Genomic DNA, 27,359 nt, shown 5'->3' on the forward strand with positions numbered 1-27,359 from the left:
GATAGGAAACAAAGGATAGGAATAAATGGTAAGTTTTCATAATGGAGAGAGGTAAATAGTTATGTCCAGCAGCGGTCTGTACTGAGAGCAGTCCAATTCAACATATTCATAAATGATCTGGAAAAGGGGTAAACAGTGAGATGACAAAATTTGCAGATGATACAAAACTACTCAAGATAGTTAAGTCCCAAGCACACTGCAAAGAACTACAAAAGGATCTCACAAAACTGGGTGGCTGGGCAACAAAATGGCAGATGAAATTCAATGTTGATAAATGCAAAGCAATGCACATTGGAAAACATCATCCGAACTATACCAATAAAATGATGGGGTCTAAATTAGCTGTTACCACTCAAGAAAGAGACCCTGGAGTCATTGTGGATAGTTCTCTAAACACATCCACTCAGTGTGCAGCGTCAGTCAAAAAAGCGAACAGAATGTTGGAAATCATTAAGAAAGGGATAGATAATAAGACAGAAAATGCCTTTGTATAAATTTGTGGTACACCCATTTCTTGAATACTGCATGCAGATGTGGTCACCCCATCTCATATGGGTCAACCCATATTGGAATTGGTAAAAGTTCAGAAAAGGGCAACAAAAATTATTAGGGGTATAGAACGGTTTCCATGTGAGGAGAGATTAATAAAACAGGTACTTTTCAGCTTGGAAAAGAGATGACTAAGGGAGGTATATGATAGAGGTCAATAAAATCATGACTGGTGTGGAGAAAGTAAATAAGGAAGTGTTATTTACCCCTTCTCATAATACAAGAACTAGGTGTCACCAAATGAAATTAATAGGCAGCAGGTTTAAAACAAACAAAAGGAAGTATTTTTTCACACAATGCAGCAGGTTTAAAACAAACAAAAGGAAGTATTTTTTCACACAATGCACAGTCAACCACAGGAACTCCTTGTCAGAGGATGTGGTGAAGGCCACCATGTGGTGAAGAACTAGATAAGTTCATAGAGGATAGGTCCATCAAGGGCTTTTAGCCAGGATGGGCAGGTATGTTTGCAAAAGGCTGGGAATGGGCGACAGAGGATGAATCACTTGAGGATTACCTGTTCTGTTCATTCCCTCTGGGGTATCTGGAACTGGCCACTGTTAGAAGATAGGATACTGGGCTAAATGGACTTTTGATCTGACCGTGTATGGCCGTTCTTATGTTCTTATACTTTTCTAAGAAAAAAACAAGGAGGAGCGGGTGGTGCCACCCTCCCCCCTGTAACCTTTAGCCCAGTAGTTGAAGCACTCACCTAAGATGTAGGAAAGCCAGATTCAAGCACATACACCCCACTGGATGTGGAGGTCAGATTTGAATGTGGATTTTCTATCTCCCCAAATAGTGTCCTAGCCACTGGGGTTTGGGGTATTCTAAAACCAGCTTCTCTTAAGCTCTCCTGCTGAAGCTGTTCCACTGTGTTGTGACAAAGCTCTGTCCTTGCCTCTGTGGGTCCCGCATTTCCTGGCGGATTTCGCTAGCGTCAGAGGCTCACCGTGACCCTGCACGTAACCCTTCTCTCTCTAGAGACAAGGGTCACAGTCTACTGAGCCATTTTCATCATAAGCCAGAGAAGGAGGAGATGAGAAGTTATCCTTCCTTGCACAGTCTCTGTTGTCTCCCAGTTTCAGTGATTAATCAGGGGCAAAGGTGGGGGGGAGCCCGGGCCCACCCTCTACTCTGGGCTCCAGCCCAGGGACCCTAATAGTATCAGCTATGGTAGCTGACCTTTTAGCAACATGACACGTACAATTCCCTGGGCTACTTACCCATAGCAGCCCTCACTTCCTCAAGCTCCACTTCACCCTTATCTCAGGGCCTCCTTCCTTGTGCCTGATATGGTGTGTACTGCTCAGCCTCTCCAACAGCGCAACTTCCTCCCACATCTCCTGACATGCACACCCACCTGACTGACTGGGAGGCTTTTAACTAGTTTCAGCCAGCCCCTGATTGGCTTCAGGTGTCCCAATCAACCTAGCCTTCTCCCTGCCTTCTGGAAAGTTCTTAATTGGCTCCAGGTATCTTAATTGACCTGGAGCAGCTGCCATTTCACTTATCCTGGTACTTATCCAGGGATTTGTTTAGCCTGGAGCTAATATATCTATCTCCCACTACTTTTCTATAGCCATCTGGCCTTGCCCCGTCACAGTGTATAAATACTTAAATATTCATTAGACCAACAAGAGAGCTAGTATGGCTCTGTGGCCTGATGGTTAGGAAACAAACAGAGGGGTTGAGCAGTGCAGGTTCCTACGCCAATGAATATTGAAATATCCATATACCGACTCAGCTTGAAAAGGACAAATGGTGGGTTTAGGTGACCTCAGTGCATGCCCTAGATTGGACACCAGAGGCAAAATAGGTGATGGAATCATACAGGGGCTTACGTGTGAATTAGCTGCTGGGCAGTGTCGAGACTTTGGTGGGTATGTGCCTTGGGGACTTTAATATCAGAAACATGGGCAGCAGCTGAGCAGAGGATTGTGAATGCCAGTGGTACCTAAATGTTGGCAGTTAAGTGCCTGTTCACTACATACAGATTCATAGAGAAGAGTGCCTGCTTATGAATCCATAAATGCTCTCATTCACATATTGAGCCAGCCCAATTCAATTTAATGTATGGGACATCCAAGGAGCACAGAACAAAGCAGCGTGGTCACAGACAAGTCTCCGATCTAAACTTTCCATTGGCACCCACTGGTAATCATGTGCCTGACAGGTCAGAAATATAAGTAGCTGTCCATTTCTGATCTCAGTACTGTTTAAAAAGTCTTGAAAGTATTTAATCATAGGCATTGACTTACCTGTCTTTGCCAAGCCACTTTTATCCTTGACCTGTGCACAGAGGATCAATAGGGTCTGGCCATGCCAAAACAAAAAAACAAAACAAAACCAAAACAAAACCAACCCCATCACTTAGTATGCCAAGTACTAAAAGAGATAACAAAGTATCTATAGTTTGCATCTAGCGTCACCCAAAGAATACTGAGTAACGGTTTACTGGAGACACAGTATTAAAAACCAAAACATGCACAGCCAAAAATATAACACCAATGATGTTTTTAAATGTACATAAATTGGCTCCTAGATACTAGGGGAAATAGTTTCAAAAGCACCTATGTGATTTAGGAGCCTAAATTCCATTTCCCAAATAATGGGACCGAAGATCCTAAATCACTCAGGCAAATATCTGTTCTCATATTCCACCTGACTGATAATCTTCTCTCCCTCCTTTTGCTGAGGTGTGTGGTCATGGAGAGCCCAATGGCACAGCAGAAAGGTGCTGTGTGAAACTAAGAGCAGAATTTTGTTCCAGGAACATCGAATAATGCCCTTCTGAAAACAGAATTCTGTCCTCTGTTTTGAAACGCTTTCTTGAAAAATGGAATCCAATAAATATAATGAAATTTTTTTGTTAAGAGTGACATATTAGAATTTTTTTAAAGAACACAGTGAGAATGATGGACTTCGTCCATCCACCACTGCCCAATAAAGGGGAATATTGAAACCCTGTCAGAAAGCTGAAGGACTTGTTTGATTCTAAGTTAGCACTGCCTTCAACAGCAGCACAAGGCTGATGTCTTTGGTGAAATCAATTTCTGATCCACAGCTGAAGAGGCTAACAGGCCCATGAAGTTTTCAGTTATGCTACTCCCCATCCCAGGCCTACTCCAGATTTATGGGGGTCCTTATAAGAGAAGATTACAGACAATAAACACAGACCTCCTCTCCAGCAAACTTATTTGTACGTATTTAACAAGGCCAGTTAATGGCATGGAGCAGCTGTAATTAAATTTACGGTTTCCTTGTCTGAGCTACATGCAGCTCTTGCAGCCAAATGGATTAGTTCAGACACCCTCACAAAAGGCCCATTGCTATTGACTTCACTGGAATAGCACAGACATAAATAAGGGCAGAATGGCAGGCATATACTGTATACCCATACACACTGTCACCCATACACACAAATAGTCACAGATAGATAAGCACGAATACTCGCAAACATTCACACATATGCATGTATATACATCAACACACATGCATATTCATACACCTGCATGTTGAAAACTTTCACGTGTTCATAAACTTTTAGCATATATGAATACACACTAACTTCAAACATATCATGCACATTACAGGCATGCACACAAATACACACATAAACTTCACCCATAGACAAATACATCACACACACACACGTACACACACTCGTGTCACACACATATACACATACACACGTGTGTACCCTTCACACACACACACACAAAATCCACTCCCATCACACACGTGTTTTCAAATAAAAGCTTCCCACATGCATAAACACACATACCAACACACTGATTAGGTGCCCATTAACTCTCACACACAAACATTTTGCACACATACAAACACAACACATTGACACTAACATGCAGTCTCATTTAGCAGCTCACACACACACACACACACACTAAAGCAGTGACTTGGGTTTAGCATGTAGATTTAGCCAATGGCTGCCTTCTCTACAGCGGGACAACTCCTTCGCCCCCCTACCGCCCCCCCGCCAACATGGTTTGTTTCATCATTCGTTTCAAGCCAAGAGTGAGGCAGATGCGAGAAGCTCTTCAAGGAGAAGGGAATGCGGCATTTTTCTGATCCATAATGGCAATTCCCTCCACCTGGCCCAGCCCCTTTTACCTATCCTGTCCGGGAAAAGAGCAGAATCTATAGGGCACGCTGCTTTTGTTTATGCCCGGATCTCCCCTCTCCCCCCCCCCCCCAACCCCCTGTGACTTGTAAAATGAAGCCAAATTATCCCTTCTCACTGACGTTGCCCAGAAATAGGACCCTGCTACAAATCGTGGGAAGGAGGCAGAGGTCGCCTGGCGGCCGGTAGATGGCGCAAGTGCTCTTTCCTTGCCGAACATTAACCCTTTGGGCTGAGATACAACGTTGCTTCACATTTATTTGCAAGAATTCCCCCAATTTACATGTTTGTGGATACTTAAAAAAAAAAAAATTAAGACAAGTGATCTATGGACAGGGTGGCAACAAAGAGAGGGGATTAAACTGCAGCACCCTTTAAAAGGGAAACGAGAGCAACATTTTGCAATATGGAAAATTTTGCATGCTTCAAGGAGCAGATCTGCGTCTGTTTGCAAAAGCTCTGATCTTTGAAATATCTGCCTGCAGTTAATTCTGCCGTACAATGCAATACAATGGTTAGGTTTAAAAAAAAAAATCCAGCGCAGCTCCAGGAGCAACACGTTACTATGAAAGGTGTGTGCACCAATTTAGTTTGTGTGTGTGTGTGTTATGTGAGAGTGGTGATGCTCCCAGACTTAAACATCACAGACGCATTTTTAATAATATGCTACGGATTATCCTGTCCAACGACAGCAGGATGGATGTATCTTGCTGCATTAGCTCCTAGATGTTCCTTCAGGCAACTATGAAAATCCCACTAGTGTATTATTTCTTGAGCTGCTTTCCTGGGCAGAATTGATCTTCTAGGGCGGGGGGGGGGGGGGGTGAGAGAAGAACCTCAATAGCAAATACTGTTCGGAGTTCATTCAGGAGATTGTCTGGGCTTTTAAGATGCTCTCCCTGGGTTCCTGGGGGATGCTGTAACAAGCCAGAATTGTGGTGTTTTTTGATTGTGAAGGTGGGGGTAACGGGCAGGGGTGGGGGAAGGAAGAGACACAATCGAGAGTAGCTGAGACTCTGTGCCCCTGTTGGAGAGATGGTTGAGTCCTCGTCAAGGTTGCTGTGGTATCCCAGAAACACCATTCACTCTGAGCTGTGACCGCGCACCATCAACAGCAACAACTCCACTGCGCCTGGCCAAGGAATAGGAATTAGGAGCTCTCCCGAATAATATGACAGGGATCTGCAAAGGGGAAATCCGTGCAAAGGAGTCGAAAATAGCAGACTTTTGGGACAGGGGATGTACTAAATGTGGCCGGCTGGACTTCATGCTGCTGAAGAAAATGGGGATTAAAAGTGGATTTACATTTTGGAACCTCGTCTTTTTATTGCTGGTTTCCTATGTGCAAGGTAGGGTGGTGTTTGGGGGGCATTTTGTAGGGGACCCTTTGCTTTCGGTCTGGGCGTTCTGAGTTCTCGCCCTTTACAAAGGTTTCACCGGGGGTACTTTACAATTTGAACAAATACATGATAATTAAAAGGTTGGGGGGGGGGGAGAGAAGGAGCTGAATCAGAGCTCTCTTCTGAATTAGGAAATGCAATTGCTTGCCAGCCAAGCAAGCCTTGGTGTTCAATGCAGTGACTGAGCTGAGGCTCAATAAATATTCTTGCAGTATGCTCAAACGGATACGTGAGTTGGTTCATATAGCCTCTAACTAGTGTATATTCAAGCCCAAACCCAGTGGATGACTTTTCTAGGGTGGTGGTGGTGTTGGTGGGGATTCCCTCCCCCCCCCCCGCCTCCGGTCAAACAAACGGATCTTTGCGGGAATATTTGTATCAATGCACTGATTAGTTTAACCATTCCGTAAGGAAAGTTAGAGAGGTGCACGGTGGGGGGGGGGGGGAGGGCGGGGGTGCGGGGGGGGGGTGCGAGTGTATGTAATGTATCTAAAGACATAAAGGCGTTTTTCACACACGTGTGTATGCATGCCGGGTTCTTTGGTTGCAGAACAGCTGTGTTAAAAAAAAAAATCATCTTTGGAGGCATGATATGCCGTTGAGTTCAAAGATCGAGCCCCGTATCTCTCTCTCTCTCTCTGTCTTTTTTTTTTTTTTTTTTAATGTATGGAGGACAGAAAGAAAGTCTTTAGTTGAAATATAAGGATCTGCGTTAAGTGATTGGGTGCAAACAGGTACAGGGAAATGGCATCACAAAAAGAAATGTGTCGTTTGAACAATGTGCCCCTCGAATATTAGGCAGACCTCACTACATGGGGAAGTGCTGACCCACACCAAGTGTGTCTCCAGCAAAGGGATCTGCGCTGGGACTCTTCGCATCCTGCTGGCCATTCTCCGATACCCAAAATAATCTCTGATTGTGGATAATTCTTTAATTTCTGATTAATCCCCTGCTTACCCCCTGCGCCACACACACGCACCCAGAATGTCTAGTAGACAGTATCGATCCTCTGCGAGTTTGAAGACTCGGTTGTTGCCTATCGAGGTTGCGTCCATACTAACTGTATGGAGGTTTCTCTTGTTAAAACGGGTGCCTTCCCTGAACTGCTGTCTGCGTTGGGCTTTTATGAAACAGTTGATTGTAGAGCGTTGCAGCTGGTTGTTCCCACACAGAAAGCAGCTCCGTTTGCATCCCATTGGAAATGATAATTCATGTTTCCTAGGGGTGTTGTTGTAGGGGTTTACCTCATCGCACGTTATCTCGACACTATAGCTGATGCGCGGAAGCATGCCCGGAATTTTAATATACCTTCTAATTACAGGAAGCTTTCCCGTGTTTACGTACCTTGAAGCAAGCTGGTCCCAGATTGTTTGCCCATTTCTGAAACAGGTCTGCGCTTTGGCTCAGAGATCAGGACCAAACCATGTCATGTGGGTCATTTTTTTTTAAAACGAGCTCATTAATACATTCTCTGTGTGACGTGTTTTCATCCGAATGTCATCAGTCTGTTCTCTGCAAAACCGTATTACCCTGAAATGTGCCTGATCGAAGGCTATGCTGGTTAATGGATGACTCTGGCAGCTGCTATTGTGAAACAGTTGCTTTGTGAATAGGAGTCGCGTGGAGGCAGCATCCTACAAAATTAAAGACATATATGATTTTGTCCTGGCTGTGGGGTGCTGACCGTGGCTTGAGTGTAAGTTTTCATAGCAGCTGTTGAATAACAGCTACAGTTGCCCTTGCGGGGAGAAAGGAAGAAGCACGACAGATATTCAGTGCGAAAATTGGGAAGACATGCAGAAAACCCTCCATTGACAGGATGAAGCCAGGACTGCACAATATTAGCGCCTCTGTGTTTCCTGGCCGCACGTACATTCAGAAAGATGCTCTCAGGGGTACAGTTGTCAAAATACAGTGCCAGATATCTCAGGGGCTGAACGCCATAGACTTCAGGTGGAGTTATAGATCCTCAGCGCACATGAGCATCAGACAGGTTTAGACTGGATGCCTAGATATGGATTCCCTTGAGAGTGCCAGGTTGGAAAGTATTGGCCTGTGCTGAGAGCAGCATTGCACGTCTTGTGAGCGCTGTACGTTTCCCTGAATGAATGCATTTTACCTGGATTTACATTTTGTGTCAGGAAGGTTCCCCTGCTCCCGGAAACCTTGGCAGGTGCACAGACTGAATATCTGCCCTTTGCAAGCACTCCAGCTGTTGGAAGAAAGGGGACACCCAAACACGCAGCATCTGCCCACCCCACTGATGCCAAGGCCCCCTATCATGGTCCCTGCTTGCCAGGTCCTTGTCCGCTCTTCCACTGCCTCCTTATCACTCACTGACACTGCTAGGGTTGCCTAGGCCCCACCAGCCAGTACCTTTCATTGCGGCTTCATCCCAAACCTGGCTATTTTATCACTGTCTCGCAGGATGGTGTGTTCCCGGAGTCTCTTTCTGCTCCTGCCTCTAGAGGTCCCATGCCACTACTGTCTGCCCTACTACTGCCCCCTAAAGTCTTGGTCCAAGGATAATTCCATTACCTCTACATCTGCTTTCCAAGTCCCATCTTACTCGGGGAAGCTTATACCAATGTCTGTGTCTATTGTGGGTGTGGGGGTCCCCCATATTTTTGTATGTGCATTATGTGCACGCGTTCACAGTTTCTGGAAATTTCAGATCTCGGCACCGATTTCCGTCCCGCGCCTCTGTATTTCTACACCAATAGCAGTGAAGGGTTAAGTTCCCCAAATGCCTGTGTCTGCACGGTAAAAAAAACCAACCAAACAAAAAACCCACCCACACACAAAAAACCCTAGTAATACGTATGTCAGAACTCCTACAACGGGGCTACAATGATTGGGAATTCAGAGCATGCACGGCTCACACAATCCCCTTTCAGGAGAAGAGCCATTCAGTTGGTCAATTGCCAAGTCAGTCCTCCCAGGATTGCAGGGGAGTAGGAAAGCGAAGAAACGGCACCTTTCACAAGTGCAAGGAGGATGACTTCACAGATGATCGCCATTGCCAAGCAGGGTCATCCCTGCCCCAGCTGCCCGGCTGGGAGACACATTTGTGTTGGAGCGGCAGGGCGGTTTATTCCCTGGAAATGTGTACACACCGATTCCACTCTCCCATCCCCTCAACCTTCCCACGCACCCTTAGGAACAGGAATAAACGAGAACGTCATTTAGGCAGGAAAAATACCAACTAATCTTTGGAGACGCAGAGAGTCAATCCTCCCCGCCCAACTCCATCAGCCCTGGCAGCCCTTCCGTGCCCACAAATGGTGCACGGCGCTGCAGCGGGTTTCTCTGCGTGCTGGAGGTAAAGCCCTAAGCTCCTGGCTGTCCAGAACCGGCTCCTGGGACTGGGAGAGATACCCGTTGTCTGTTCGTGAAAATAACAGCCAGCAAGGGAACAAGGACATGCCTCTTCTACCTCCTCTGAGCTGCCGCCCAAAGTCCGAGAGCCGCAAGCGTCCTTGGGGTTGGGAACAGGAAGCGTTCCCTGCGCTGGGGTTTCTCCAGGCTGGGGCTGTGGTTGTCTGAGCCAGGGTAACTTTGAAAAGAAAGGGAAAAGAGTGAGATTTGCGCTGGCTCCTTGCGGTGACCCTTCCCGCGGCGAGGGAGAGGCCGCGGGAGATAGAAGGGGTCTCTCTGCCCCCTCTCTGGGTGGCACGGGGGGCTAGTTAGCCGGGAGAAGATGCGCCCTATATTTATTCGCCCGCCTCCCACACGCGGCTCATTTGTTTCCCGTTCACTCTTTGTTGCCTTTTCCCGAATCGATTGGCTGGAGGGGAGCGGGGAGAAGCTGCCCTTCGTGCGAGGGGCATGAACTGACCCAGGGGAGGCTTTTTGGACGATGAGCTTTCGGGGCGCCGAAGCGGATGATCCTCGCCAGATGATCGCTGCTGCGGCTGCAGTTCTGGGGGGGGGGGGAGAGGAGGGGGGTGGGTATTTACTAGAGACCTGACCACGTCCCGGGGACTTTCAGCTGAGCGGCCGCCGCACGGACACCCCCCTTCGCCCTGTCCTCCTGCGCAAAGACGCACCACCCAGCACCGCGCCCCTTCCTGGAAGCTGGGGAAGTTTGCGCTGACGACTGTAAAGTTAACAAGCCCCCTGTGGGGGCACTATGCTGAGTGCGGGGCTCTGCCCCTGCCTCTCAAGGCGCTGGCAGGGGGGGAAGCCCCGCCCAGGAGAACTAGCTGGCCCCTTCCCTGCCCTGGGGGAGTTTGGGCTCCCACGGGGGCTCGTCACCTCACTGCCTCCCAGAATGGGCAGGAGCAACAGGCGAGCGCCGCCGCGGACTTGCCCTGAGCCCACACAGCCCTGCAGGCAGCGAGCTGCGCGCCCTCACTTAGCAGGGGGCCCTGTGGGGCCAGCCAGCCCGGGCGGCGCCTAGTCAGTTACACCTGCATCATTAGCCGCCCCTTGGCTCTTCTTGGCTCTAACGCGATGGATACGCGGCAGGTTTTGCCTGTGATGTTTAGGATAGAAAAATAACCACCCATGCCAGTGCCCTTCAAGGGCTCTCGCCTTCCTGGACCCAGAGGTGCTAGAACTGGGGGTGTGGGGGAATGCTGTAGCACCCCCAGCTTGAAGAGGTTTCCATCATATGCAGTTTGGTTCAATGGCTGGCAGCACCCACACTGTACAAATTGCTCCAGCACCCCTGCCTGCACCTGGCAAAAGGCAGGGGAATATACAGTCCGATAAGTGCTGCCTTGCATCTTCAACCTCATGAACATGACTTTAAAGGACAAGCCTGGTTTAAGTTAGGGAAGAATTGGGAGGGGATGTTTAACTGCACCCCCTCCTTTCCAGAAGTCCCCATACATAAAATAGCAGACACTGCAGGCCTTGTCTAAATGTTGTTTCACTAATTGTTATCAGACAGTAGATAAGCACAGTTCATGCCTGTGCAAGTGCATGGTGTCACATAAAGTAGGGCTATCCATTAATCACAGTTAATTTGCATGATTAGCTCAAAAAAATTAATTGTGATTTAAAAAATTAATCACGATTAATCGCAGTTTTAATCGCACTGTTAAACAATAGAATACCAATTGCAATTTATTAAATATTTTGGATGTTTTTCTACATTTTTCAACATATTGATTTCAATTACAATACAGAATACAAAGTGTACAGTGCTCACTTTATATTTTTATTTTGATTACAAATATTTGCACTGTAAAAATTATAAACAAAAGAAATTGTATTTTTCAATTCACCTCATACAAGTACTGTAGTGCAATATCTTTATCCTGAAAGTGCAATTTACAAATGTAGAATTTTTTTGTTACATAACTGAACTCAAAAACAAAACAATGTAAAACTTTAGAGCCTACAAGTCCACTCAGTCCTACTTCTTTTTCAGCCAATCACTCAAACACGTTTGGTTACATTTACAGGAAATAATGCTGCCCACTTCTTATTTACAATGTCACCAGAAAGTGAGAACAGGCATTCACATGGCACTTTGTAGCCAGCATTGCAAGGAATTTATGCTAAACATTCATATACCCCTTCATGCTTCTGCCACCATTCCAGAGGACATGCGTCTATGCTAATGATGCTCGTTAAAAATAATATGTTAATTACTTAGTGATTGAACTCCTTGGGAGAACTGTATGTCTCCTGCTCTGTTTTACCCGCATTCTGCAATATATTTCATGTTATAGCAGTCTCAGATGATGACCCAGCACATGCTGTTGTTCTAAGAACACTTTCACTGCAGATTTGACAAAAGGCAAAGAAGGTACTAATGTGAGATTTCTAAAGATAGCTACAGCACTTGACCCAAGGTTTAAGAGTCTGTAGTGCCTTCCAAAATCTGAGAAGGATGAGGTGTGGAGCATACTTTTAAAAGTCTTAAAAGAGCAACACTCTGATGCGAAAACTACAGAACCCAGACCACCAAAAAAGAAAATCAACCTTTTGCGGGTGGCATCTCAGATGATGAAATGAACTCAGACTCAGATGATGAAAATGAACATGTGCGATCCACACAGCTTTGGATCATTATCAAGCACAACCTATCATCAGCATGGATGTATGTCCTCTGGAATGGTGGCTGAAGCATGAAGACGCATGTGAATCTTTAGCGCATCTGGCATGTAAATATATCTTGCGGTGCCATGCAAATGCCCGTTCTCACTTTCAGATGACATTGTAAACAAGAAGAGGGCAGCATTATCTCCTGAAACTGTAAACAAACTTGTTTTTCTGAGTGATTGATTGAACAAGAAATAGGACTGAGTGGACTTGTAGGCTCTAAAGTTTTATATTGTTTTATTTTTGAATGGGGGGGGTTGTACATCATTCTACATTTGTATGTTCAACTTTCATGGTAAAGGGATTCCGTAACAGTATTAGGTGAATTTAAAAATACTATTTATTTTGTTTTTCTTACAAATATTTGTAATAAAAATAAATATAAAGTGAGCACTGTACACTTTGTATTCTGTGTTGTAATTGAAATCAATATATTTGAAAATATAGAAAACACCCAAAATATTTAAATAAATGGTATCACATCATTGTTCAACAGTGCAATTAATCATGTGATTAATATTAATTAATTATTTAATCACACAATTAATCGTGATTACTTTTTTTAATCGCACGATTAATCGCTATTGATTTTTTTAATTGCTTGACAGCCCTAGTATAAAGGTTTATCAGGGGATGATGAGGTTACTCATAAATGGCAAAGGTACTCATGAGTTATGTAGATCATTATAAGAAAGTGCAGATAAAATCTTCAGACAGCATCATTGTGTGTGTGTGTGTGTGACATTTGCCCCAAAGAGTTAACAGACATAGAATCATAAAATATTAGGGTTGGAAGAGACCTTAGGAGGTCATCTAGTCCAACCCCTGCTCAAAGCAGGACCAACACCAACTAAATCATCCCAGCCAGGGCTTTCTCAAGCCAGGCCTTAAAAACCTCAAAGGATGGAGATTCCACCACCTCCCTAGGTAACCCATTCCAGTGCTTCACCACCCTCCTAGTGAAATGTTTTTTCCTAATATACAACTTAGACCTCCCCAACTGCAACTTGAGCCCATTTCTCCTTGTTCCGTCATCTGCCACCACTAAGAATAGCCTAGCTCCATCCTTTTTGGAACCCCCCTTCAGGCTGCTATCAAATCTCCCCTCACTCTTTTCTTCTGCAGACTAAATAAGCCCAGTTCCCTCAGCCTCTCCTCATAAGCCATGTACCCCAGCCCCCTAATCATTTTCATTGCCCTTTGCTGGACTCTCTCTAATTTGTCCACATCCTTTCTGTAGTGGGGGGCCCAAAACTGGATGCAAAACTCCAGTTGTGGCCTCACCAGTGCTGAATAAAGGGGAAGAATCACTTACCTTGATCTGCTGGCAACACTACTACTAATGCAGTCCAATATGCCATTAGCCTTCTTGGCAACAAGGGCACATTGTTGGCTCATATACAGCTTCTCATCCACTGTAATCCCCAGGTCCTTTTCTGCAGAACTGCCGCTTAGCCAGTCAGTCCCCAGCCTCTAGCAGTGCATGGGATTCTTCCGTCCTAAGTGCAGGACTCTGCACCTGTTCTCATTGAACCTCATCAGATTTCTTTTGGCCCAATCCTCCAATTTGTCTAGGTCACGCTGGACCCTATCCCTACCCTCCACCGTTTCTACCTCGCCCCGCAGCATAGTGTCATCTGCGAACTTGCTGAGGGTGCAATCCATCCCATCATCCAGATCATTAATGAAGACGTTGAACAAAACTGGCCCCAGGAGGGACCCCTGGGGCATTCTGCTTGATATTGGCTGCCAACTAGACATCGAGCCATTGATCACTACCCGTTGAGCCCGATGATCTAGTGAGCTTTCTATCCACCTTCTAGTCCATTCATCCAATCCATACTTTTTTAAGTTGCTGGCAAGAATACTGTGGGAGACCGTATCAAAAGCTTTGCTAAAGTCCAGATATATCCCATCCACCACTTTCCCCATATCCACAGAGCCAGTTATAGATGGGCGCTATATTTGCCTTTTTCCAATTGTCTGGAACCTCCCCCAGTCGCCACGAGTTTTCAAAGATACTGGCCAATGGCTCTGCAATTACATCAGCCAAGTCCCTCAGCACTCTCAGATGCATTAGTTCTGGACCCATGGACTTGTGCAAGTCCAACTTTTCTAAATAGTCCTTAACCTGTTCTTTCACCACTGAGGGCTGCTCACCTCCTCCCTGTACTGTGCTGCCCAGTGCAGCAGTTTGGGAACTGACCTTGTCTGTGAAGACTGAAGCAAAAGAAAAAGCACTGAGTACTTCAGCTTTTTCCACATCATCTGTCACTAGGTTGCCTCCCCCATTCAGTAATGGCCCCACACTTTCCCTGACCTTCATGTTGCTAACATACCTGTAGAAACCCTTCTTGTTACCCTTCACATCCCTTGCTAGTTGCAACTTCAATTATGCTTTGGCCTTCCTGATTACACCTCTGCATGCTCCAAATATAAGACACCATGTGGATACAAAGAGATGGGCTTGGGAGCTTCCCATGGATCCTACAGGATCATCATGCAGTCTTATTTATATTATATCATAGAAATAAGCTGCACGTTTTTAACAGTGAGTATAATTAACCTTAGAAACAATTTACTGAGGGATGTGGTAGAGTCTTTATCACTTGAAGTCTTTAACTCAATACTGAAGATCTTTGCTATAGATCAAACAGAAGCTTTGGGCTTGATGTTGAAACTACTGGGTGAGGTTCTGTGGCTTGTGTTATGCAGGAGGTAAGACTTAGAGTGACCAGATGTCCTGATTTTATAGGGACAGTCCCGATTATTTGGGGCTTTTTCTTACATAGATGCCTATTACCTTCCACCCCATGTCCCGATTTTTTACACTTGCTATCTGATCACCCTAGTAAGACTTGATGTTCATAAGGGTCCCTCCTGGCCTTAAAATCTATTATATATATATATATATATATATATATATATAATCATCACATCCTATTATTCTGATAGCCAGAAGCACATTTTAGCACCCGAAGAAGGAAGAAACCCAAACTCACTGTAGATGTTTGATGTATCTGCTTGACTATTTCCTATTTGGATCTATCTGTATTTGACATTATTTTGAAATTCAATAGACTACATCTTTAGATTACAGAGATGTAGCTAGAAATCTGAAATGTTCATGTCCACTAACCCATCCATTACACCCATGCTTGTCATCTATTCATAATATTCACAATCTCCCAATGAAAATATACAAATACACATAAATTGTTTCACTAACAAAATTACAGTGCAAGTAGTGATATGTAACAGAGTGCTAATAAAAGGCCTGATGAACAGAAAAATATGCCAATTATTAAAGGAAATGTAACTTGTGGCACATCCAGAATTAAATGACATGGTTATCTACACCTATTGATTTAGGAACAGTTTTGTTAATCTAGTTTCCATAAAATGATGTTCAGTGGTAAGAAAACTTCTACTAAGGAGAGATACGCTGATGCTATTTTTTGCCTTGAACTATTGTGTGTTGCTACTGTAATCTCTTAAACAGGTTGACACATCCTATCTCAGAGGTGGCTGCGTTTCAGTGGTGGGTAAAATGATCCTTATATATTCCTTATCTTCATCATTGTAGTGTTGTGAGGCTGAATTAATGGATGTTTTTAAACATACGTAGAAATCCTCAAAGGGCAAGAACCTACAGAAGTGCAAAGTATTATTATTGTCCCTCTTCTTCCCTTCATCACATTGAAATAGTAGATCTTGAATGCAAGAGGTTTTTTTGACCTGCTTAGCTGGTTATTCAGGACACTGAGTACTCAGAAACTTCACATCGTGCCGTAATTTGCTCTCTTGATTACTCTGTAATTTTTATTTATAATTTTCTATTTTGTATAATTAAAACAATTGTTTTAACATTTTGCTCAAAAGTTACATTTTGCTTTTTTGATCCAAAGGGCCATGGCATTTATGAAGTAGGGTTTAAAGTAAGCTTATAAACAACCTGACACTGGTCACATTGGAGGCAATGTCAGAGCTTCTGCTGGCTTCAATAGTAGTAGGAATAGGGTCTTGGAGAGCTTAAATTGACACTGCATCTTGGATTGCAGTTTTCAGAACAGATATTTCTTTTGTCTCTGAAAAATAAATCACAAGAGAGACAATACATTTCACAAGACATTAAAAATATTCAATAGAAGTGCCCTTTGGAAATCTCACATTGCATTACAGACTGCAGCATTGCTAAAGTAAATTGTCCATGGCTCTGGATGAAGAAAATAAATTATATATTCTGAATACAATTAGAAAATGTTCTGTGTCTTTATGTCATACCGCTGAGCATGTCAACCCCTTTAAACGTAGGCCTACTAAATTCAGTGTAATGACATTGGAATAACGAGATGTTTATTTTATGTCTGTAAGATCACAGAGTGCCTGTGCTTTTTTGGCAGGACATACGCTGAACTACTGCCAGGTTACAACCGGGTTTTAATATTTTTATTAAAATTTCGGTTATGTAATAAAATGTTCTACAACTAGTAATAGGTGGCTGACAATGGTAAAGAAATCGAGATTTCAGTTTAGAATATTCCCAACTTCAATTACATGAATAGATTTCATTTTTACTTTGTATCCAATCCTAAAACTTGTTCTAAGTATTAGGTAAAGTTTGAAAAGTAGAAGTAATTAACGAAAACAAAGAACAGAAACAATTTTCACATCTGTTTTACTCTTTTCATCTTTTGCTAATATTTTCTTTACATTTGTCACAACAAAAAAACAGCCTCTGATCCTACAAAACATGACACTTCTGTGGTTTCAAGAGTAGAAATAAATTGAAAAACAAATGTCCAAATTCTGACCTCTGGGAGATCTGTGCAGTTAACTGAAAGGAGGATAAACAAAAGAAAAAGAATAAAGGTCACAGATCTCTGTATATATCCACGGCACACAACTCCGTACTAAATTCAGCCCATTCACTTTTGTGAATTTTCATGTGTGCATATTGCTGGGGGTGGGGGGGGAGCCGATAGCTGCACTTCTGTCAAACATGCTTAACCTATTCTTATACATAACTATGTAGTCATTCTTAAACATGTCTGTGCTCACCAGGTGTCTTCTTTTAAAAGTCCATTCCACAAGAGAGTTCCTAATCATGTATTTGCTAAACATTACTCTCCTTAATCAGCCATAGAAATGGTCCTATAGATTTCAGTAGGGCAGCTTGCATAACATGAGAGTTGTCATGAGTATTATAGGAGGTCTAAATATAATGATAATATGTAATTGAAATGGCAAGGTCCAAACAATTTCTCTAACATCTTTATGACAATGAAATGCAACTTTATATATACATATTTGTGTGTGTATGATTACATTGTGATGATATACATGTAATACACTGATACACCACATGATCTGCACCTTAGATCATCTCACCTGTACTCTAACCAATACTCCATCCCTCCCAGGGCTACTTCTAACATTTCAAAGTTCTTAGCAGCTTTCAAATGGAAATAAAGCAAGGAAGAAAGCAAGTGAACTGGCAAGAAATCCTTGCACAATAACCAGCTAAAATGTCTCCATTTTTCTTCAGAATTATATTAATCTAAGATACATAACAGATCCTGAACTTAAGAAAGAAATGTGCAATATCTTATGTTCTGTGGACTAGAAAAAAGTTTTTGTGCCACTGCAGAGGTGAACTGATTGCAGAGAATGCTTGTCATGCTGATTTTTTAATACAAAAATGGAAAATTAAAGCCCACTTCTCTACTAGCTATCCAGCCATACTCTTGTCCAATATCCCCATGACACCTTTAGACAAAGCTTTTACTTTAAACATCTGCTCCTGACATCTATTACTTTCTCCCATTCCGCAAATGGGATGATCATCCACAGTATCTTCATTCTCCTCACATGACCCTCACTATTCTTAGCTTCAGAGACTTTGCCAGCAATATCACCCCCTTCCTTTTACTTGAGTCATTGCAGTGCTTTCCTGGGAAAATGAAGCACTACTTACATTTGGGAAGACATGTCTTTTGAAGGCCTTTGTGGGTCCTGAAAAGATGCCATTGAATTAGCCTCCATGTACCACATTTAGGAGAAGAGGAAAATTTTTTCCCCAAACTCAGACCTCAGCCTCTGCATAGTGAAAGTAGGGTCCCCACACTGCAGAGGGATGTAAATATTGTTGTACTTCAGAGATGCATTTTCAGCTCCTACTGGGGCCATGATGTGGCTTAATCTTCAGTCCATTGCACAGGGGAGGAAGGCAACAGCAGAATCTGCACCAGCATCATGCCTACCAGAATTCCTACATATGAACAAAGGTGATACGCACAGTGAAATCTTTGTCCTCAGCAGGAGGGGGAAAAGGGGAAAGTTCTGAGGCTCAAGTAAAAGATGAAGCATGACAGAATCAATGTCGTGTCAATTTCGTAACATCATTACAACATTACTTTCTCACTAAAGTGTTTGCCCAACATGGAGTTGCTTTGGGATTTATGTAAAATGCTTCTGTCTGTATAGTAAGCGAACACTGAGAAGACAACAACCAATAACATCAACAGTTGTCAACACAGGCAGCTAGACTCTAACATCCCCATATTCAGTGACTCCTGCATCCTAGCTTCCCAGGGCTCCCAGGGATGTGCTACTAAGTTCCTTAGTATTCCCTAATCTTTTCTCATAGGCCACTGAAGTCACTGGGACTCTTGCCATAGACTACAAACACTGCAATGTCAGGATTCTAGAGTTTCTCTTGCATGCTCATTTTAGGGCATGGTTTTGATCCTCACAGAATAGGCAGGGGTCCTCTAAACCTTGTGGAGCTTGTGAAACTATAGTCAAATTTCATGGATGACTTTGCCTCCACATTTGACATCTGCCCCCTCCTCTGAGTTCTCCTCTGCTGTCCCTGCTATTTTCCTACACATTGCAACCTACTGAAGGCTAATGAGATTACACAGGCAAATGTGTGAATGCATAATCTAAAAAAATAGGGTTTCACCCAGGGCATAATTGGCCGGGCAGAACCTCTGATTCTGTTGATGCACAAGGTAGAATAGAATCTGCGTGGCTATCAAAGCCCAAGTGAATTTGTGGGGTTGATAATTGAAAAAAACAACAACCCCCCCCCCCACACACATCTTTTACTTGAGCAATTTCAACATGGAAGCAATGAGATATAATGAACGTGGAACCCTCATGAAGCCATTTCTACAGAGATGCATTTCAAGGTAGAAATGTGTCTGTCACTTGAGAGTTGGCTTTTTTGCATTCCCAGGAACTTTGCTCTTTCACTAATAAACCCACATACATCACATTGCAGGTGAGTATTCATTGGCCAAACTCATTTGGATATATTGAGTTAATCCATTTTTTCTTTCACTTTCTTCCACTGTTTTTGTCTTCACAAAGCTTATATGTACTGTTTCTTATGTACCATAATTTCTTATGTCTTTAATTACTAAGCTCATTAGGGTAAGGAGCCTATTCTTTATCTGGTACACTTGGATGATTGTGCATTCCTCTGGGTCCTATATTAATATTAATTATTCATGGTTACCTGTCTCTTACAAATAATTTTCAACTTGCCCATATTCTCATTAACTACTGAATTCCCATATTTTACATTCTCATTGTTTCTTCTTATGAATTATTGCTGTCTTTTCTGTGTTATGTTGCATTATGATTAATGATGGACACATCCCCTTCTATTCAAAACACATTACTACTTATAGGGAAAAGTCAATACATTTTAAAAAAGTAACAAGATTTATCATGCAATAACAGTCTCTTTAGAAAAAAGAAAAGGGGTACTTGTGGCACCTTAGAGACTAACCAATTTATTAGAGCATAAGCTTTCGTGAGCTACAGCTCACTAGCTTATGCTCTAATAAATTGGTTTGTCTCTAAGGTGCCACAAGTACCCCTTTTCTTTTTGTGAATACAGACTAACACGGCTGTTACTCTGAAACCAGTCTCTTTAGAGGATCTGTTAGTGTAGATTGAACTAGGGTCTGCTTCCATTGACACCAATAGAAGTTTTGTCATTGACTCCAATGAGAGTATAACAGATTGCTATATGAACAAAATATTTTTTCTATAAAAGTTCAGCCTGACAATACTGCAAACTGTTTATACCAGGCAAGGGATGAAATTGATGAAATTGGAAATCTGTAAGGGCACAGTCCTGTAAGGTTCTGAGTTCCTCCTGAGCAATAAAAAGCACCCTCAAACTCACACAGAAGTCAATATCATTAATACAAAGTGGATTAATTGTTTTTTAAATCAATGGGAGTTGAGGGCACTCAGCACCACTCAGAACATAGTAGGATCTAGCTATTCTATTTCTACTTAGTTTCTCATGCTACAATCCTCAGCAGGTTGTCCAACTGTATTCTAATAAAATAGGAAGTAATAAAATCTGGGAGTATTTATCAAGTTTTTTGCACTGTTGCAGAATGCTGTTGTGGGGGCGAGAGGGTGTTTAAATAAAGTAGCTACAGCACAAGATCTGAATTTTTTTTCCAACCTCAAATACTAAGCCAAACAAATGGTTTCAAACTTAAAACAACTGAAAAGCAATTAATCCACTTAGTATTAGCTGCTTGCGAAAAAAAAAAAACTTGTAATTTGTTATAGAAATTGGCAAAAAAACATGAGAAACCCTGAGAGTTTAAAGTTTCTGGCTGATCTCTGAATCAAAAACATCTGAACAGATTTAAATATTTTGTGTAAACAAATTTGCATCCAGGCTGCTAATCTGTGTGCCAGCTTTCAGTCTGACATTTTCTGAAATGATGGAAATGCTAACTTCCTAATGTTAAATGGAGTTCATAGTGGAAAGGCTAACAAACCTGTCATTACATGTATTGTAGCACTTCTAAATGCCTCTTTATCTATTTAATGTTTCACAAGGGAATTAAATATATAAATCCTTGAGGGGAAAACAACAAACAACAAAATACACCTTGGTGTTTAACATTTCCACCATAACTATAGCATTGCTATATTCTCAGCTGGTCATCAGCCTTTGGAGATAGTGATGAAGAGAAACTATATGCCTTTTGAAAAGGTGGTGGAATTGTAGAAGCTGTCAGTGACCTCAAACACTTGACTTATTCTCTATTCTTTAAACACCCTAAACAACCACTGATATCAAAGAATGGAGAGTCAGACCAAAGTTTGCCCCTTTTCATGTATGCATCCAGGAATTACTGTAAAATAAACTTACAGTTTGATATCTCTTTAACCAGTTGTGATTGTTGTAGTGATGCCTATAGTTAGGGTTGCCTGATACTTTCCATTATAAGACCCTGTTTTCAGTTGCTTATATAACTGTGCCAAACTTTAATATTTTGAACTGAAATTTTTCCTGCTGGGTTTTTGTCTCAGGCTGATCTTATTTTTGGTTATTTATTTATTGAAAGTTCCAGCAAAAGTGGTTTAGCCGTTTTCTTAGCTTTATTTCAGTGATTTAATTTTGAAGCTGTAAAAATTCCATCTGCATTGATTATGCTCCATCTTCTCACAGCTCCTATGTGCTGACCAAATTGCTCATGTGCCATCTCAGACAGACAAGTTGGGTGAGGTAATATCTTTTGTTGGACCAACTTCTGTTTGTGAGAGAGACAAGCTTTCAAGGTACACAGAGCTCTTCTTCAGGTCTGGGAAAGGTACTCAGAGCGTATGTCTAAACTGCAGTTAAAAACCCACAGCTGACCCATGCCAGCTGACTTGGGCTTGCAGTGTAGACACTTGGACTCGGGGTGGAGGACTCTGTGAGGTGGAAAGGTCCCAGAGCTCAGGATGCAGCACAAATATGAATGTCTACACCACAATTAAACAGCCCCTTAGCCCAAGCCCTATGAGTCCAAGTCAGCTGACACTGGCTGATGTTGTAATAAGCCATAAATCCAGTGTCTTTATTAAGACCATGATTTTTGGTGTAAGATAAAATTATGAATTTAAGCTCCTAGGCTTGCCTTTTGAACATTCTATGCAGGTTTCCTTTGAGGACAAGAACTGACAGGTCAGATATGGAGAGATCATTTTGTGAAAAGTGTTTTGTCATGTGCCATCTCCACAGAGTAGCTGAGTATGCTCCATCCCAGAGTTGCACAGCTGAGCAGAACTATTCCTGCAACTGCCTTTGGCTGCTGAGGTTTGCTATTGAACATAACTAAGAACAGGGAGAATTCTATCCTGTGCTTTGAAAGCCCAGACTGTTACTGCCAGACATTCCTGTGGATGGTTGAGCCCCAGAGCACCCACAAAGTCAGTGCCTGTGGGACAGGCTAGCAGGAAGAGGACTAAAAGGGGTTAGGCTTCTGGGGGAAAGGAGAGGAATCATAGAATCATAGAATATCAGGGTTGGAAGGGACCTCAGGAGGTCATCTAGTCTAACCTCGCTCAAAGCAGGACCAATCCCCAATTAAATCATCCCAGCCAGGGCTTTGTCAAACCTGACCTTAAAAACTTCTAAGGAAGGAAATTCTACCACCTCCCTAGGTAACGCATTCCAGCGTTTCACCACCCTCCTAGTGAAAAAGTTTTTCCTAATAGCCAACCTAAACCTCCCCCACTGCAACTTGAGACCATTACTCCTTGTCCTGTCCTCTTCTACCACTGAGAATAGTCTAGAACCATCCTCTCTGGAACCACCTCTCAGGTAGTTGAAAGCAGCTATCAAATCCCCCCTCATTCTTCTCTTCTGCAGACTAAACAATCCCAGTTCCCTCAGCCTCTCCTCATAAGTCATGTGTTCCACACCCCTAATCATTTTTGTTGCCCTTCGCTGGACTCTCTCCAATTTATCCACATCGTTCTTTTAGTGTGGGGCCCAAAACTGGACACAGTACTCCAGATGAGGCCTCACCAATGTCGAATAGAGGGGGACGATCACGTCCCTCGATCTGCTCTCTGTGTCCCTACTTATACATCCAAAAATGCCATTGGCCTTCTTGGCAACAAGGGCACACTGTTGACTCATATCCAGCTTCTCGTCCACTGTCACCCCTAGGTCCTTTTCCGCAGAACTGCTGCCTAGCCATTCGGTCCCTAGTCTGTAGCGGTGCATTGGGTTCTTCCGTCCTAAGTGCAGGACCCTGCACTTATCCTTATTGAACCTCATCAGATTTCTTTTGGCCCAATCCTCCAATTTGTCTAGGTCCCTCTGTATCCTATCCCTGCCCTCCAGCATATCTACCACTCCTCCTAGTTTAGTATCAAAGAAGGGTCTGTAAGTAGTAGAGAACACTCTCCTCTAGAAGCTAGAATTCAGCCCAGGATTCCTGAGTCTCAACTTTCCTCTGCTGTCAACAAATAGTTGTGAAATCCACGGACAACGTGTCCCAGTCATTTTCAGAGTGCCCATTTAGAGATATTTAAGGTCTGATTTGCAGAAGTGCTGAAGGCTCACATCTGCCAATTAAGTCAATTAGAGCTCTATCCTAAATATATAAAGTGCTGTAAGATGCTAAATACTCTAAAAAGTGGGGCCTTAGGCACCTCAGATTTGGCACCCAAAATTCATGGACTTCTTTGACCTTAGTCTCTATGTGCCTCAGTTTCCCATAAGTAAAATGGGAATATTAACACCACCTTCACAGGGCTGTTATGAAGATAAATTAATTAATATTTATGTAGGACTCATATTATGCTGATGAGTGCCATAAAATGAATACATTAATAATTACTTCAGAGCAAAGTCTGTAAGGTGTTTGATAAATAAGACATGGGTCACATATTGAATGATTCATAGATTTACAGATTTTTAAGGCCAGAAGGGACACCTGTTATCATCTAGTCTGACCTCCTGCATAACAAATGCCATAGGACTTCTCTGAATTAGCTCCTGCTTCAAGTCCAATAGCTGTGATTGAACTAGAGGAGGGGTGGGTAAACTTTTTGGGCTGAGGGCCACATCTGGGTGGGGAAATTGTATGCAGGGCTGGGGCAGGGTGTTGGGGTGTGGGAGGGAGTGTGGGGTGTGGGAGGGGGTTCAGGAATGGGCTCAGGGAAGGGGGTTGGGGTGCAGGAGGGATGTGGACTGCAGGAGGGGGCTCAGGGCAGAGGGTTGGGGTTCAGGACAGGTGCAGACTTCAGGAGGGGGCTCAGGGAAAGGGCCTGGGGTGCAGGAGGGGTGCAGGGTCTGACAGGGGGCTCAGGGTAGGGAACTGAGGTGCACGGGGTGTGAGGTGCAGGCAGGGGCTTAGGGCAGGGAGTTGGGGGGCGGGGTGCAGGAGGGGTTTGGGCTCCGGCCTGGCGCTGCTTACCTAAAGTGGCTCCAGGGTGGCAGCGGCGTGCCCTGGGGCCAGGGCAGGCTCCCTGCCTGCCTGCCCTGGCCCCATGCTGCGCCGCTCCAGGAAGCGGCCAGTACCACGACCCTGCGCAGCCCCTGGGGGGGTGGGGGGCCACAGGGCTCTGCGTGCTGCCCTTGCCACGCCTCCAGATACCTCCCCCGAAGCTCCCATTGACCGCGGTTCCCCGCTCCCAGCCAATGGGAGCTGCGGGGGGGAGGGTGTGCCCGGAGGCAAGGGCAACGCATGGAGCCCTCTGCCCCCCCCACCCCGGGGCCCCAGGGGCGTGGTGCCCGCCGCTTCTGAGAGTGGCATGGAGCCTGCAGCACCACAGGGGGAAATCCCACAGGCCGGATCCAAAGCTCTGATGGGCCGGATCCTGCCTGCGGGTCGTAGTTTGCCCACCCCTGAACTAGAGCATATCTTTTGAAAAAAAAATTCAGTCTTGATTTAAAATTGTCATTGATGGAAAATTCACCAATACCCTTGGTAAGTTGTTCCAATAAGTAATTACCCCCATTTTTAAAAATTTGTACATTCTCTCTATTCGGAATTTGTCTACCTTAGACTTCCAGTTATTGGATCTTGTTATACCTTTGTATGCTAGATTGAACACCCCTCTATTATCAAATTTCTGTTCCCCATGTAGGTACTTATAGACTGTGATCAAATTACCTTTAACCTTCTCTTTGACAAGCTAAATAGATTGAGCTCTTTTATCACTATGAGTCACGTTTTCTGATTCTCTAATCATTTTTGTGGCTCTTCTTTGAACCCTCTCCAAGTTGTTAACCTCATTCTTGAACTGTGGACACCAGAACTGGACATTTTCTTTCAGCAGCAGTGACAGGCGTGCCAAATAAAAAGGTACTTGATATTCAGGTTTATACACCCACAGCTCTCATTAGTCCTTTTGGCTATATCTCAGTGGGAGCTCATGTTCAGCTAATGTTCAGCCAAGACCCCACAGCCCAAGTATTTTTTCAGAGTCACTGCTTCCCATCCTAGAGTTCCCCATCCTGTAAATATGGCCTGTGTTCTTTTTTCCTAGATGGCTAACTTTACATTTAGCCATATTGAAACACACACTGTTTGCGTGAGCCCATCTTAACAAATGATTCACATCACTTTGAATCCATGACCTGACCTTTTCAGTATTTACCATTCACCCAATCTTTGTGTCACCAGCAACCTATCAGTGATTGTTTTCTTCAATGTTATTCATAAAAATCTTAAATAACATAGAGCCAAGAACTCGTCTTTGAGGAACCCACTAAAAACCTACCTGTTTGATGATGATTGTCCATTTACAGTTACATTTTGAAACCGCTCAGATAGTCAGTTTTTAATCCATTAATGTGTGTCATGTTGATTTTCTGTCATTCCAGTTTTTAACCAAATATCATGGGATACCAAGTCAAATGCCTTACAGAAGTCTAAGTGTATTATAACAACACTGTTACAATTATCAGCCACATTTGTAATCTCATCAAAAATGATATTGTTAGGTTCACAAATTTTGTTTTCCATAAACTCATGTTTATTAATAAAACAAAATTTTGAATAGCTACTTATTCAGTGTTCACTATTCATTTTGTACATTGAATGAGGGGTTCTGTGGAAAACACAGTATGTAATCATAATGCATTCACACAAGGGGCTGAAATAAAGTTGCACAAGCAAGTTAATTTTCGCATTTCCTAATCTGAGTTGGCCATCTTAATATTCCTTTAACATCGTTTTTTGGTATGTAATTAGATTTTAAATACTCTTAAAATTATATGTTTCTATGTGTCCATTATACTTTTTCTCCCCAGTACAGTATTTACTTATGATTAGATTCTGGTACCTGTTTACTTCATTGGGAATAGTTGTGAGGTAATGGCCCAATTCAACTCCAAGAGAAGTGATGGAGAAAATCCCACTGATGTCAGAAGGAGTTGGATCAGATCCTAAACTGCTAGTCAACATCAGTAAGATAAGAATCTGGCCCTGGGCTTGCTTACATATATTTTAAATATAATTTGTTTTATAGCTTTGAATTTTAAATGCCATTATTATTATCTTCCATAATAACATTGTCTGACTGATTTTAACTAACTAAGGTTTTATTAATGGAATCAGGCATTTGAATAACATTTTTATATTACATATAGTTTTCTCTTGTAATTATACTTTAAATTAAACTAAGATTGTGGGCTAGATTTCTTGTGACTGAAGCCAGTAAATGTTTTTCAATCACTAGAGTTGCAAAAATAAAATACCAGCTGTAGAAGAGTGGTTGAAAGGCATAAAAGAATCAGGAGGAGTGGAACTGCTTACTGCTGTGTTTCATTAATAACTGAACTATCTTCAGTAAGATCTCCTGAATTAATTAAAAGAATAATTGTCCAAAAACAAACAAACAAACCCCAACAATACTATGTTAACAATGTTGTTTAATTTCTGAAGTTATTCATTCAAAATTTCGGAAATGCCAGATTCATGGTTCTGCACACAAATGTAATTCAACCCCTTTGCACATTTATCCTGTGCACTGTATGAAGTGTGAGTCCTGTGGAAAAACTAGTATGTCTTCATGTAATTAAATATTGTGTTAATATGGTATGTACACAAAGGGCAAAAATCTAGCATTTACTAATTTCCAAATGCTTGGCTTTCCAATCTTGGGATAAAGAAAAGGCACTTCTCTAGCCCAAAGGCTTTCCCCTGGCTGTATTACAAAGGTTTTCTGCGAACAATGGAAATGTTAAAACTTCTCAGATATAGTTGTTTTTAATGGGATGCTGTGTTTGGGTTGTTAGCAGTAGAAATTAAATGAAAAGCTTAAAACATATCAAAGATCTTTTTACGTTAGGTCTACTCGTCCTTTTTCATCTTTAACAGCCACTACTTTTTTAAAAAATCAACAACATCAGCTGTCTCTTTCCATTAAAATAAAATGG

General features: G+C 42.9%; 1 protein-coding gene across 2 annotated transcripts in view; it reads left to right on the forward strand.

Annotated features, from left to right (window-relative positions):
• The first annotated feature begins 5,727 nt into the window (after positions 1 to 5,727).
• CSMD3 (CUB and Sushi multiple domains 3) overlaps positions 5,728 to 27,359 on the forward strand; it is a 1,240,207-nt gene continuing 1,218,575 nt past the window's right edge. For both annotated transcript variants that reach the window (XM_084620231.1, XM_084620232.1), the window contains exon 1: positions 5,728 to 6,042. In XM_084620231.1, coding sequence (XP_084476357.1) covers positions 5,865 to 6,042 — 178 coding nt within the window. In that variant the 5' untranslated portion in view covers positions 5,728 to 5,864. The remainder of the gene's footprint in view (positions 6,043 to 27,359) is intronic.

The sequence above is a fragment of the Lepidochelys olivacea genome (assembly GCF_965140295.1).
Source record: "Lepidochelys olivacea isolate rLepOli2 genome assembly, chromosome: 2".
Lineage (NCBI taxonomy): Eukaryota > Metazoa > Chordata > Testudines > Cheloniidae > Lepidochelys > Lepidochelys olivacea.